This window comes from Mus caroli, chromosome 15 (genome assembly GCF_900094665.2).
Source record: "Mus caroli chromosome 15, CAROLI_EIJ_v1.1, whole genome shotgun sequence".
In the NCBI taxonomy this organism is placed as follows: domain Eukaryota; kingdom Metazoa; phylum Chordata; class Mammalia; order Rodentia; family Muridae; genus Mus; species Mus caroli.
In genome coordinates this window covers 49,015,042-49,027,927 of record NC_034584.1, presented here as the reverse complement: position 1 = coordinate 49,027,927, position 12,886 = coordinate 49,015,042, and the positions used below count along the sequence as shown (strand labels likewise).

General features: G+C 41.0%; 1 protein-coding gene and 1 non-coding gene across 8 annotated transcripts in view; one reads left to right on the top strand and one right to left on the bottom strand.

Moving 5' to 3' along the window:
* LOC115029516 lies at window positions 1-107 on the bottom strand. Its single transcript, XR_003835077.1, has one exon. It is a non-coding gene; the product is annotated as a U6 spliceosomal RNA (small nuclear RNA).
* Window positions 1-12,886, top strand: part of Enpp2 (ectonucleotide pyrophosphatase/phosphodiesterase 2) — a 114,111-nt gene that overhangs the window by 85,543 nt on the left and 15,682 nt on the right. For 4 of the 7 annotated variants that reach the window (XM_021182711.2, XM_029469427.1, XM_029469430.1 and 1 more), the window contains 6 exons: window positions 741-772; window positions 1,462-1,589; window positions 3,428-3,515; window positions 3,674-3,761; window positions 4,811-4,995; window positions 7,430-7,481. In XM_021182711.2, coding sequence (XP_021038370.2) covers window positions 741-772; window positions 1,462-1,589; window positions 3,428-3,515; window positions 3,674-3,761; window positions 4,811-4,995; window positions 7,430-7,481 — 573 coding nt within the window. The remainder of the gene's footprint in view (window positions 1-740; window positions 773-1,461; window positions 1,590-3,427; window positions 3,516-3,673; window positions 3,762-4,810; window positions 4,996-7,429; window positions 7,482-12,886) is intronic. The other 3 variants (XM_029469429.1, XM_029469428.1, XM_021182712.2) reach the window with 1 other exon arrangement.

Below are 12,886 nucleotides of genomic sequence, written 5' to 3'. Positions count from 1 at the left end.
AAAAATATGGAACGCTTCACGAATTTGCGTGTCATCCTTGCGCAGGGGCCATGCTAATCTTCTCTGTATCGTTCCAATTTTAGTATATGTGCTGCTGAAGCGAGCACGCACACAGCTTTCATTTCGTACTTTAGGCTAGTTCTGAGTGTAGGCTGAAATAGTCTTTGTCTCCTGGCAGTAAACACACACACACACACACACACACACACACACACACACACACACACACACACGGGGCTACACACATGTGAGCCTACAGCTGCAGAGGAGTGTTCACCTATGTAATTAGACCTGTGATATCACCACAGAAACTGTGTATGTGCTGCATTAGAATCTCATCTCACAGTGATTGATGGCTTGTTCCAAAGCATTGCAGAGGAACAAGAAGGGATGATAAAAGACCCTTAAAGATGACCAGATCAGTTCCTGGCATGAAACTGTCAGTAAATTCATGTGAGGGCTGCACAGGGATCTGTTTGGGAAAATTTGAAGCAGTACTCTTGAGCTTTGGAAGAAGACTTCCTTTCTAGACAAGCAGTCCGGCATCATGGGTTGCAAGAGCTGTGGGCTTTGTGCCACTGGTTTAGCTACTTCTGTTACTAGAATACGAGACACTTACACCCAGTTACACATCTGTTCAAAATGACACTCAAAGAGGTGGAAGTATCAAGTCTCTGTAAAAAAAAAATCCCTTTTCTCTGTGATTGTGTTTTGAAATCTTTCTCCCTTTCTCTGCACAGATGACCCTAAAGCCATTATTGCTAACCTCACGGTAAGTGTTGCAAGGCCTCTGCCCTTGGAACAGCTTTGATATGCTCACCTGCCCATGTTTGCCTTCCCGGTGGGTGGTTAGGAACATTTTCCTCACTGACCTGCAGTCCTGTGTATTTGTTTCTCCTAAGCTTTCAAAACTTCTGGACCGAGGTCAACTGAAGACTCCCCAATGGTCTTGGCGATGATCCAAACTGAGGCTTTGTTCTTCTTATTAAGCCAAGCAGTATTTGCTCATGATTAATCAAATCTTGACTTACTCTCAAACAGATCTGCCCCCATCTTCTACTTCCCCTGGTCCCAGATAGAGACTTCAAAACCCTTGAGCTTATCATCAGATAGGCCTGCACATGTCTACCCCTCTCCTTTCACCGTGCCTCCCACTCCTTGATTTGAAGCAGTTGGGAAAGACCTTGAGTTTTAAACTGCCTTCAGTCTTGGGCTCAAGAGTCAGCAATTAAGAATTCCTCACCCTTCTGATAGCCTAGGACTTATTTCTAAAGTTGTCTAACTCCCTAGGAAACTGTATGCTTTTAGCATACATTATGTAATAAGGGGTAACAGGTTCCATTTGTTTAGTAACCATCCTTTTGTTGGGCTAGCATGGTTTTCAAGAGACAGCCTGGGACTTTTTTTTTTTTTTTGGTAGAAAACCTCCCTCCATAAGACCACTATTCACTTATATTTCAGTGTAAAAAACCAGATCAGCACTTTAAGCCTTACATGAAACAGCACCTTCCCAAACGTTTGCACTATGCCAACAATCGGAGAATCGAGGATATCCATTTATTGGTGGAGCGCAGATGGCATGTTGCAAGGTAACAAGGGGAACCTGTCTCTCTCTGTCTTTGCAAGTGCTTATTTGGCACCTGGAAATCTTTAAGATTCTTGGTCATTACTAAGAGAAATCTGGGCTGGAAATCTCATTGTTTAAATGGTGTGTGTGTGCGTGTGTGTGTGTGTGAATAGAAAGAACTTTATCCCTAGTTCCTGGGTCTTCTTTTAGTTTCTCATGCATCACTGTGCACAAGTTTTATGGCAATATTCTAGTCTCTCTCCTTTATCCCTTGAGCAACTTGAAATACAGGTAGGGTGTTGCTGAGGTGATCCTGGTTGATGTGATTGCATGTAGCAGTGTTTGTGGAAGGTCCCTGGAAATGTTAATCTCAAAACCTCTGTTGGTGTGGACGTGCTTCACATTGCTCAAAACCCAACTGGTGTTTGCCTCCATCAAAAGTCTCTTCCAGATCGGGAGACCACCTTTTCCTTTGGAGTCTGCTGTAGAGCATGTCTGGGGGCCTTGCCACTTCTACAGAGTCAGCTGCCACGGATTTAGTCATTTTTTATGTAGACCAGGAAGTAGTGTTTTCTCACTCATTCTTGTTCTAACTTCGATTACAAGATAAGTGTGATGAATATGCCTGTAGTACTAATTGAATAAGTCGATGTGTTCTTGAGCTGGTCAATAGTTTATAATAGTTAATAGCTAAGCATGAGAAGATCATGAAAACGGTGGTCCCCTAGAAACGTGTCAGTAGAAAACAGATGCACACACAGCATGTAATCTCTTACTGTAACTGTAAAAGAACAAAAGAATGATATGAAACTCAGAAATTATTGGAACCACATAGAATAGACTAAAATTTATGTAGAATTGTTTCATAAGAGACATGCCCTAAATAGCTTGGCCGACTATGTCCTCTGTAGGACCTTAAATGCTGGGGGCACCAAGGGACAGAAAAAAAAACTTGACGAAGTTGTCTAGTTTATATAAAAAAGTCTATTTTGGAGCAGAAGTTAAGTGAGAGATGATAGTAGTTGAGCAATTTAGTGAAGAGCAAACGCAGGTACTAAATCTTTGAAGTCTAGGCTTGCATTGTGGAGTTATTATACATACATATATGTAATATCTGTACATACACATTACTATCCTAGGTCTAAGTTACTCTTGGGTAGAAACCAATTTGTTAGATTTCTTTATTTTTCCCCAAGTGCTATTCTTCAGTAATATGGGCCCTGCCTGTACTTAGGCAATACTTATGTTAATAAGCATCAACATTTTTGATGGTAGAGGAGCCATAACACACTTAGGTAATAGGGCCTTTCTGTCACAAAGTTAAGAGTAAATGATCGTGATGTCTTGCAAGCAATATTTTCATTCCCTCCCTACTTCTAAACAGATTTTCTAGGTAAGGCCCGGCTTTTATTAACTATGCTATGGTTAGTGTTAAATTGATCACGTCATGGACTCTGATTTTTCTTTTCCTACCAGGTAAGTTTACCTACAAATATTTTTTATAGAATGCAGAGCTCCACAGACTGATTCAACATTGCATATTTTAAAATGCCTCCTGTGTTATGGGACTGAGCTTGGTGATCACATAGCAGGGAGAGATATTCTGTTAAGTCCAAGCATGAGACATAGAGAGACTTTGACTTCTTTTCAAAACCTCCCCTTTAACTTGGGGTAATAAGCAAAGCCATGGCACTAGAGAAATGAACAGACGTCCCTTGTCGTCTCCATGGGAATGATGTAATCAAAACAGAGACACTTGGCTTCAGATCTTTTCAGGGATCCTATGTACTTCCAAATTTGCTTTCTATCAGCTTGCTTTGGGGCAGAATCCTAACTGATCATAAAATCGTTTTCATGTAGGAAACCTTTGGACGTTTATAAGAAGCCGTCAGGAAAATGTTTTTTCCAGGGTGACCACGGCTTTGATAACAAGGTCAATAGCATGCAGGTATGTCTTCAAAAGTGAACTGAATATGAGTTTCATAATTCTCTGGAGGGGATGGAAATCATGGGATTTGTGAAGCTGTCGAATGTTCAGACACAGAAGAGATGCTGTTCATGGAAGCAGAAATGGTTAACTGTGTTTCTTTTCTTTTCTTTTGGAAGACTGTTTTTGTAGGTTATGGCCCAACTTTTAAGTACAGGACTAAAGTGCCTCCATTTGAAAACATTGAACTTTATAATGTTATGTGCGGTAAGTCACTTGTTCAATCAAACCTGGTGAAACTTTTGGTCAGTGAATTTCCTTACTGCTAGAGAAAGAAATGAGGTGTCTATTTTCTAAGACCTCTCCCTAAAAAAAAAAAAAAAAGTAACTTGCCCATTGGTTCAAAGGACAGAATGTCACCCCCTTCTAAGGCTTCTTTGTGTTCCTTCAACAGTTGACTAATGGGGAGTTTTCATAGTGTTGGTGTTGGCAGCCTTTGGCTGATCTAACATAGCATTACAGTTTGACACCGTTGGTCGGAGACACGATGAAGCAAGAGTTCCACGCAGACAGAGCGTTCTCCGACCTCCCTCTCTTACATTGCAGCCCAGTGAAAAAATTGCCAGCTTGCATCCCAGCCAGCTATTTATGTGCTCCTAATTATTTTTCTTCCTTGAGCTTCTCGTTGCTGAATGAGGACAGCTTTTCCTATTTAGTAAGGGAGTGCCAGTCTGGTGGTTAGAGGGGGAGTCTGAAAGTCGGGTCTCCTGGGTTCTTTTCCCAGGTTGGCTGCTAGCTCTTCACTGTCCTGTCTCTCAGCTTAGGCAAGTCACTGTGTGCCCACTTGGCAACCATTCAGTTGCTGTGAAATCACCCCGTTCATCCCTTGGTGGCCCTTCAAGGCTCATCACCAAAGCCTCTTCTTGTCCCCACACTTTTGTGGAGTGCATTGAAGGGCAGGCTGTGGTTATTTATTGATTATGTCTTATTTCAAAATTTGGTTTTTAAAAGTCTCGAAGAAGTCCAGAAGGACAGTGTTCCCAACATTGTCACACATGTTCCTCCACTCCAGTTTTTTGGGGATGCCTTATTCATGCGCTTGCAGTGAAGAGAAGTGTTATTTCAAGAAGTGTTAGCAGGGCATTGGGAGGTTAGAATGGTTCAGGAGATGTGCAAGGAATGGCTGATGTGGTAATTTAGTTTGTTCTCTTGTGATTTATGTTCAATATTTATAGGCTCTTGGAAGGTGAAGGGTTTTGATTCTTACTATATGTCATCAGAAAACAAATAAACCCTGCATCCTTTTTTTCTATCAGATCTCCTAGGCTTGAAGCCAGCTCCCAATAATGGAACGCATGGGAGTTTGAATCACCTGCTACGCACAAATACCTTTAGGCCAACCCTACCAGAGGAAGTCAGCAGACCCAGTTACCCAGGGATTATGTACCTTCAGTCTGATTTTGACCTGGGCTGCACCTGTGATGATAAGGTAGAGCCAAAGGTAGAGATAATCTTTCTGCTTTATCATTGGAAATGTCTGTTTGGTGTATAAAGCATTGTTCAGTAGAACTGTCTGTGATACTAGAGTTGATTTTTGACTCCGACATCTAAAATGGAGCCAGTGACTGAGTATGACTGAGGGTAAAAAAATTTCACTTTATTGTTGTAAATTTAAGTTTAGTATGCTGAATAAGGTCCGTGACTACCATCTTAGACAGTTCAGGTCTGGAGAATGAAGGAGCAAAAATGTTATTTTTCTGAATTCACAATATACAGTCAGAAGCTGGGTCTTTTACGCAATTGTGAATTTCCAGTGATTCATGGTGAGCCATGAATATCAGTGACTGGTTTATAGGTAGCCATGTCAAAGTGGTTTTGAAAGACACTTGAAATGTTAAGGGATTCCTGAGAACTATTTGCAAAACCTGGGCAGGGAAAAGGGTATCAGTGGGAAATGGGAACTGCTCTGGGGCTGCCAGAATACCTTCCAAGGCCTAAAAGGTGAGGGCAGGTAGAAAATCACTGGGGAGATTGACAGGACCAAGGGAGGGAGGAAGGGAGGAGGGAAGAGAGAACTGTGTTTGTTAGAAGCATGAAGCCTGAACACTGTGGCCAGTGATCTGTAAGCAGAGCACTCCAGGCTCCATTGCCTCTACTCGGCTCCCACTGCCTTCCATGGTAAAGCCTGACTGTAAGGCAAAGGACAAGGATGTTCTTTACTGCAGTCCCTGAAAGTCACCTTTCTAGGTGAGCAGGGTGAGGAAGGTACAGGATGGGTGTCCTTGAAACCACACCACTGCTCGGTTTTAGATACAAAACAACAATATCAACAACACAAAACAAAACAACAAAACAAAACTCCAAAGTATTAAGCAATAATTTGCTTATTGATTTGTTTTTTAAGTTAAGAGTTTTACATCTACCAACCAGTGCTCCTATTAGCAGAAATGAACCAATGTTTCCACAGAACTGAAAAGATGCTTGTGCAAAGCCAAGGCGTTGGTTCATTTTTATATGCTGTTTAATTATAGGTAAAAGGAAGAGTTTTTTTTCTTAGCCTCAGAAAAGTGGATAATAATTTTCCTATTGTACAATCTTTTTCTTACCATTTGTCCCCTCCCAGGATTCCGTGGGGGCATAGGAGCCACAGTTTGGTAGGTTCTAGAGAGAGAGGAATACATTTTTCCCTTCCTCTACCTTTCTGCATTCATCTTCTTCCTACCTTTGCTCTTGATAAGAACCTGAGGACTAATGAGTGAAAAGGAGGCAACTCAGAAGCTGGGGTGTGAGGCTGCTCAAACCAATAAACACCAGCTTACTAAGAGGATGGCACATAGATTTAGAGGACTGCAGAGTTACTGTCTATACGTATAGACGTCTAGTATAGATGTATTTTGAGCATATTAACCTGTAGTATAGATTTATTTTGAATATACTGACCAAGTATATTACATAAATTTTGCATTAAAAGATTTCTCAAAACATCTAGTTTCTTTCCCTCCCCATCTTTCTTTTTTAGCTTCATCTACAACATAGTATTAATGAAAGTAGTGTGTAATTCTCATGCCTGACTTTGTATTTTTAATCTTTGTGTGTATATATATATATACATATATATGTATACACACACATATTTTAATGCATCTCAAAGTAACCTATGGTATAATTTTGCCCATGAGAGATTTTAATGTGGCTGCTGTTGTAGGCTCTGGATCACGTGATTGTTTGATTAATCATTATTTCTGAGACAAGATACATTTTTGTGTATTACTATATAAACCTGTAGCTCACATTTCTTATGGTAATTAGTTTCCTTTGATTTATATAGTTAGATCATACTGCTTTTATACATCTTATTGTCTAAGAACATTTGGTAATTTTCAATTAGCTTTACAGTAATTCAGTGGACATTATTGTGTATGAGGTTTTATCATTAATGCTCGAGAGTCTCAATGATAGGTGATAGGTGCAGGTGCTGAGCAGTGGCCTTCAGACTTGCTCATCATTACTATCCAGAAGTATTGAGGCATGACTGTTTGGATTTGACAAAATGCACTTTTATGTATCTGTTTGGTGGATCATTTTAGTGTAGACAGGAATTAATCTGAGATATGGGGCACTATACAGCACTACTTTATATGTATGTGCCCCAAATAGCCATCCTTAACCAACCTGGGAAGCTATGGAGATTGCAGTCTTAAGGGAAGGGAACTGGGTCAGTGGGAGACTAATGAAGGTGCTCTCAGACATATAGGTCAAGTTTAGCATGCAAATGTGAGATAAAACAGCAGCCCCCCAGGAATGTTTGCCACATTGACAGACACTGGGGCCTTCTTTGGGATTTAGCAAGATGCTAAGTAGAAAGAAGGGAAAAGGAGACAAAAGGAATTTCTCTGATTTGATTTCGTTCCTTTTTCTGGTTTTTACATGTGAAGAACAAATTGGAAGAACTAAATAAACGCCTTCATACCAAAGGATCTACAGAAGGTAAGGGAGCATTTTACAACCAGTAAGGCTTGACTTCTAGTCTTTGAAAATTGATCCGTAGACTGGAACTGGAGAGATGGCTTGTTGTTCTTCCAGAAAATCTGGGTTCTATCCCAAGCACCCACATGGCAAACACAACCAGCTCTAGTTCTAGGAAACCTGATGCCCTCTTCTGGTCTCTGTGGTCACCAAGCATGCACGTGGTTGGAAGACATACATGCAGGTCAAATAATCATACACATAAAACAAAACAAAACAAACAAAAATCAAAGACTTCCTATTTCTTATATGATGAGCACAATATTTTTAAAATTTTTCTATATGTATAGCAAATTGATTTTTTTCTCTATGCACACAATGTGCCATCTATCTTGGGGGAAATTCTCTTAGTGTTTTGATTTCATTTAATATCATTAAAGCCCTAAGAAAAAGGAAACAAATCTACTGGGTATCTGATGGGTCACAAGTGAAGGTGCTAACGGGGCCTTCTATGGTGGGAATGGTTGTCATAGTGATAAAATATTAACTCCTGGTGCTTATCCCAAAGCTGATCTGCCTGAGTAGATCTGCTGATCTCTGGGTAAGTAGTAGTGGAGAGAGGTGCCTAGAGGAAATCAGATGTTTTCCATCACACTCAGAGTTATCTCTACCCTGACCCAGTCTCCTCTTATTTTCTATCTGACAATAGGAAGCACATGATAGTAAACTTGTGCTATGACAAAAACCAAACAGAAGACAAACCAACCAAGAATCCCAATGATATCTACCACGGAAGAAAAACACATGTCTTGTTCACATTTTAGTATGTGGAATGTAGGCTGAGTGCAGTCTCCTACGATTATTGTGGACTCTACACTGAAGAGTTGCCCCTTATGGGACATGCCATGCTCACAGCAGCACACAGAACTGTGTACTAGATATCAGCACACAAGTGACCTCACTTATCTTCACAGCTCACCAGCCCAAATCAGACTCCTGATACTAATGATGCAGAGATTGTAGTCTTTCCACTGGGATGCTATCCTATAGGTCAGATGACTGCAATTTAAGACAGAAAATAATTAGGAGCACTAAGACAATCTATCAGGCAAACTCCTTCTTTTGAATAATTTTATCTTTTTTTTTTTGAGACAGCATCTCAAAAAAATAGCTTTGGCTGTTCTTGAACTCACTATGTAGACCAGGCTAACTTTCAACTTACCCGAGAGTCACTTGTTTCTGTCTCCTGAGTGCTGGGATCAAAGGCATATGCCACCATGCCTAGCTCTTCCTTTTGATTTTGAAGTCCTGGAATTTTAGAAGAAGAGCGAGTAGGAAGCTGCTCTGAAGGTTTTCTACAGTAGATGGGGTGACTTTCTGAGACAAAAGGGGATGAATTAAAGAAGCAGATAGAACATCACATCACAGCAGCCCCTCACCATGTGCTAAAGATGCACACATATCCCCCACGGCTATTACTGCAGCCGTCAGTTTCCATGTGGTCCTGTTTATCGGATGTGTGTTTCCCATCTGACTAAGCAGAGGTTGAGGAAGGAAGGCAGCAGCAGGTTTTATTTACTTGCCTTGCTTCCTTTTCTATGAAAGAGTTTCATCTTTCTTCCTTTTCTGTATCGCCACCCTCCCCCTTTTCCCTTTGATCACAGACACACAGGCCTCCTGGCATGTAATTGGAGAACACAGTATTAAAGGTGGGGTTTTGTTGGTGGAAGCTTTACACATCTCCCACAAACTCTTTGAGCGACTTGAAAAGTTTGGCGCCTAACTTTTATTAGTGTACTGTAGTATCATTATAAATGAACAAGAGCAACAACGAAAGGCAAGTTCCCAGGGTGGTGGTGTAGGACGTCTCACAGAAATAGCACCAAGATGCTCTGTAAAAATGGCTGTTAGGTTGCTCGTTCTGACTGCTCTCTGTGGACTCTTGTACATTTGCTGGGTTAAATCCTGGCTGTTCTTGTTCCTAAAACATTTCCACCTACCTTGCAATTTCTGCATCTAGTCTGCTGGTGAGTAAGTATTGTGCCCATGTGAGAAAGTCCCTCCTGTAACCTAGTACAGACCCCCGTGCATTAAAGAAAGAGACCTTGTCCTGGTGAATCTGTGGCTGCCAGGGCTAGAAGGAGCTGTAGTTAACAACATTACTTTGTTCAAGGCTGTTCGTGTCATACATGTATCATGGAAGGGTCTTCATGCGGGCGTTTTTTGGAGGGAAACCGTATGACCTTATTTACTGTTTGTTGGGCCTTAGCTAGGACTGACTCTTGTGTGTTTGAAGCAGCACAACCCACCATTGATGGTTTTTAACCTGTGGCTTCAAAAGGACAGCAATAAATATTAGAGGGTAATCATGGCAGCTGCATTAGTTAGCTTTATGTCGACTGTAGAATGCCTGTCAGATCCAATTTGACTCAGCAAGATTTATTCTGGCTCATGGTTTCAGTCCATCCTGAGAGGGAAGACATGGCAGAACACTACCAGTTCGTGGTAGTGGCAAAAGCATGTGGCAGAGAGGTAGCTTTGAGTGAAGCTGGAACCAGGGCCCTGGCTATCTATCAACTTCAAAGGCCTGTTCCTAGTAACTCACTTCTGCCAGTCAGATGCCCAATTCCTCCAGGTTCCTCTTCCTCCTAATATAGTACCAACAGCGAGGGAAGACATTCAAATGCCAGCCTGTGGGGAACATTTTCAGACTCAATTCATGGCAGTAGTCGTGCCTTGGGTCTGTTCATGGCCTATGGGACCAACCCTTAAGGACATGAGACACCTGAAATAATGTTACTCTTTGTCAATCCATGTCCTTGGCTAGATTCTGGGATTTGTGTAAATATCAGTGTTTCTTTTTCTGTGCCTCTTGAATTCCATCTCTATCACTTTATCGGTTCTATCTCATTCATTTCTATCACAGCAAGGCAGGATGTTCTGGGTCTGAGTACTTGATATATTATGCAGTCAGGCTCCTATTCAAACTATCCAGTGTTGGCTAGAGTATAACCCTGTGATTACAAATTGTGTGTGTGCTTGTGTGCATGTGTGTGTGTAGGTATGTGCACATTCATTATATTTAGAGTAACTATGGTGACTTTCTGACTTTACATATGTATTGAGCCTTATAGAGCTAATATTCTATAGGCAGACGTAAGGTGTTTCTGGTACAGGTTATTAGTTTAAAGTAGCGATACAGGTCATTGATATTTTATACACTGAGTCACATGTAATATTGAAGCATTTCTCTGTCACTGTTTTCTTGTCCTACACTATGAAATAAGCCAGATGTTTATGCAAAACACATGTGAAAGCTGCATATTCCAGTCATGAAACAGCCTGGAGTCTATTTGAGGTTAAAAAAGTATTAAATTAGTCTTATGTGATGTTTTGCTACCAATATTTACATTGTTATACAATCAAGGCCTGTGTAAAATAAACAGGAGGAAAATCATGGTCTTCAAAACTGGTTTGCTGAAGTTATACTACTTCAAGGTAGGTGGCAAATTCTAGATCTGTGTTGCATAATGGCTGCTGGTTTTTGGTCACAAATAGCTGCTATAGTGGCAGACTTGCTATGCAATGAAAATTCATTTCCTTGTGACAATGACTCCGCAGATGAAGGAATGAATGGCATGGAAAATGGAGATGTTCTCCACAGGCAGTTCTGGCGTTGTAGGCAGAAGGGAAAGAACTATACCAGTTACTTTCACCTTAGCCTTTAGTCCATTGCTACAAAATACTTTGCATTTTTTAAAGCAAAGACTTGTGGTCACCTTTGTATAAAAAGGAACTCACATTATGTATGTTTGGCACTTTACATATCATATGAAGTTAATTTATATAAAAAATGAGAGTAATTTTTGCTAACTGGGTAGAGGAATCCCAACTATTGTTGGGAGATCGCTGAGGCCTTCCTTTTGGAATCCTGAAATGTTTCCTGTCTCTTTTAGTTTTTGAAGACTCTAGGATGTTAAAGAAGGAAGGTGGCATGCTTGCTGTTCTCAGGATAGGTGTGTCTGTGCATGTGCTATGGCAAGCACTTGGAAAGTCACTAGCCCTGAAATTGCTTATGATTTATGGTTGAATTCAAGATACTGATGATAGACACTCACTTTTCCCTATCGGTGTTCTTTGCTGATATTGAAGCTGAGCGTGGACCCTCTACTGTCCAGCTATAACTATAGCCATGGCTGCTTTGGGTGAACATTGAAGTTGGCATTTTATGGTCTTTGTTTCTCAATAATGTAATATTTTTGAAAGATGGAAGACATTGGGAGGGTAGCTGGTAAGAGTTACAGAGGTCAGCAGAGCTGAGCTGAGATTTGACATGAGCTGGTGTTTTGTTTTTGTTTTTTTTGTTTGTTTTTGTTTTGTTTTTTTGTCTAAGAATGCAGCTGGGGGTTGTTAGGAGAGACTGTATCAGGCCGCAGCTGTTTCTGAAGTGCTGATAGATGCTTTGATGCAAACTCTTCACTGGAGATTCCCAATGGCTATACCTTGGCACTACTCTGGCAGAGCTTAGGAAAAGTTGACCCTTCATTCCAATACAACCTTCAATAGAATAATACAGCAGGCAGCCTCTGACTGGAGATTACCCAAAAGACTAGGGAGGCGAATTACGAACTTGGGGCCTAGATTTGGGATGGACCACACATGCAACTTTACTTCATCAGTAAAGTAGAGGTGATCCTGATGAGTCCAGTCTGTCTCAAAATTCTATTAGTCAGGCCACAAGTAGAATTCCAAATTTTTTTTTAAAAACTTGTTTGTTAACTGATTACCAAGTAGACATGTGATTGGTATCATTGGAGACAGACTATCTAACACAGATTAAGCCTCTGTCTTCATAGGATTGCTGTTCTGTTGCAAGACTTAGCAAGCAGATAAACTCCAACAGAATGCTTTAATGGTGGAATTGGAAGCACAAGGTAGAGACTGAAAAGGCAGTGACTGACAATAGGTGCTCAATGACAGTGCCTGACAATAGGTGCTCATAAAGACACGGGAAAGGGAAAGGCATTGGCATTTTTTTTTTTTTTTGGTAGAGATTTTGTGGTAAGGTTTAAGGGTATGTTATTGTGGGAGTGAATGTTTAAGCAAACAAAAAGGGAGAAGGATTTTCATGTGGCTCCAAGTCCATCTGCTAGAGTATGAATCAGGAAGCAGAGGGGGAGAGAAGAAACACAAACTCGAGTCTGCATGACTAAACTCTGGAAGACAAAAAGAGTGAATTCTGGGGAAGTCCACACCACTTAAAAAGATTCGTCTCACGCTCTTTTGCCAAATGTGGTATCTGGAGGGGAACTCTGGCATACACTAAAATGCCAGAGACTCTACTGTAAACACGGAGCTTGGGTGTGGAAGGAAGGCCGTGTCTGGAACTCTGGGTAGTAGGAGCTCAGCCTGGGAAGACATAGAAT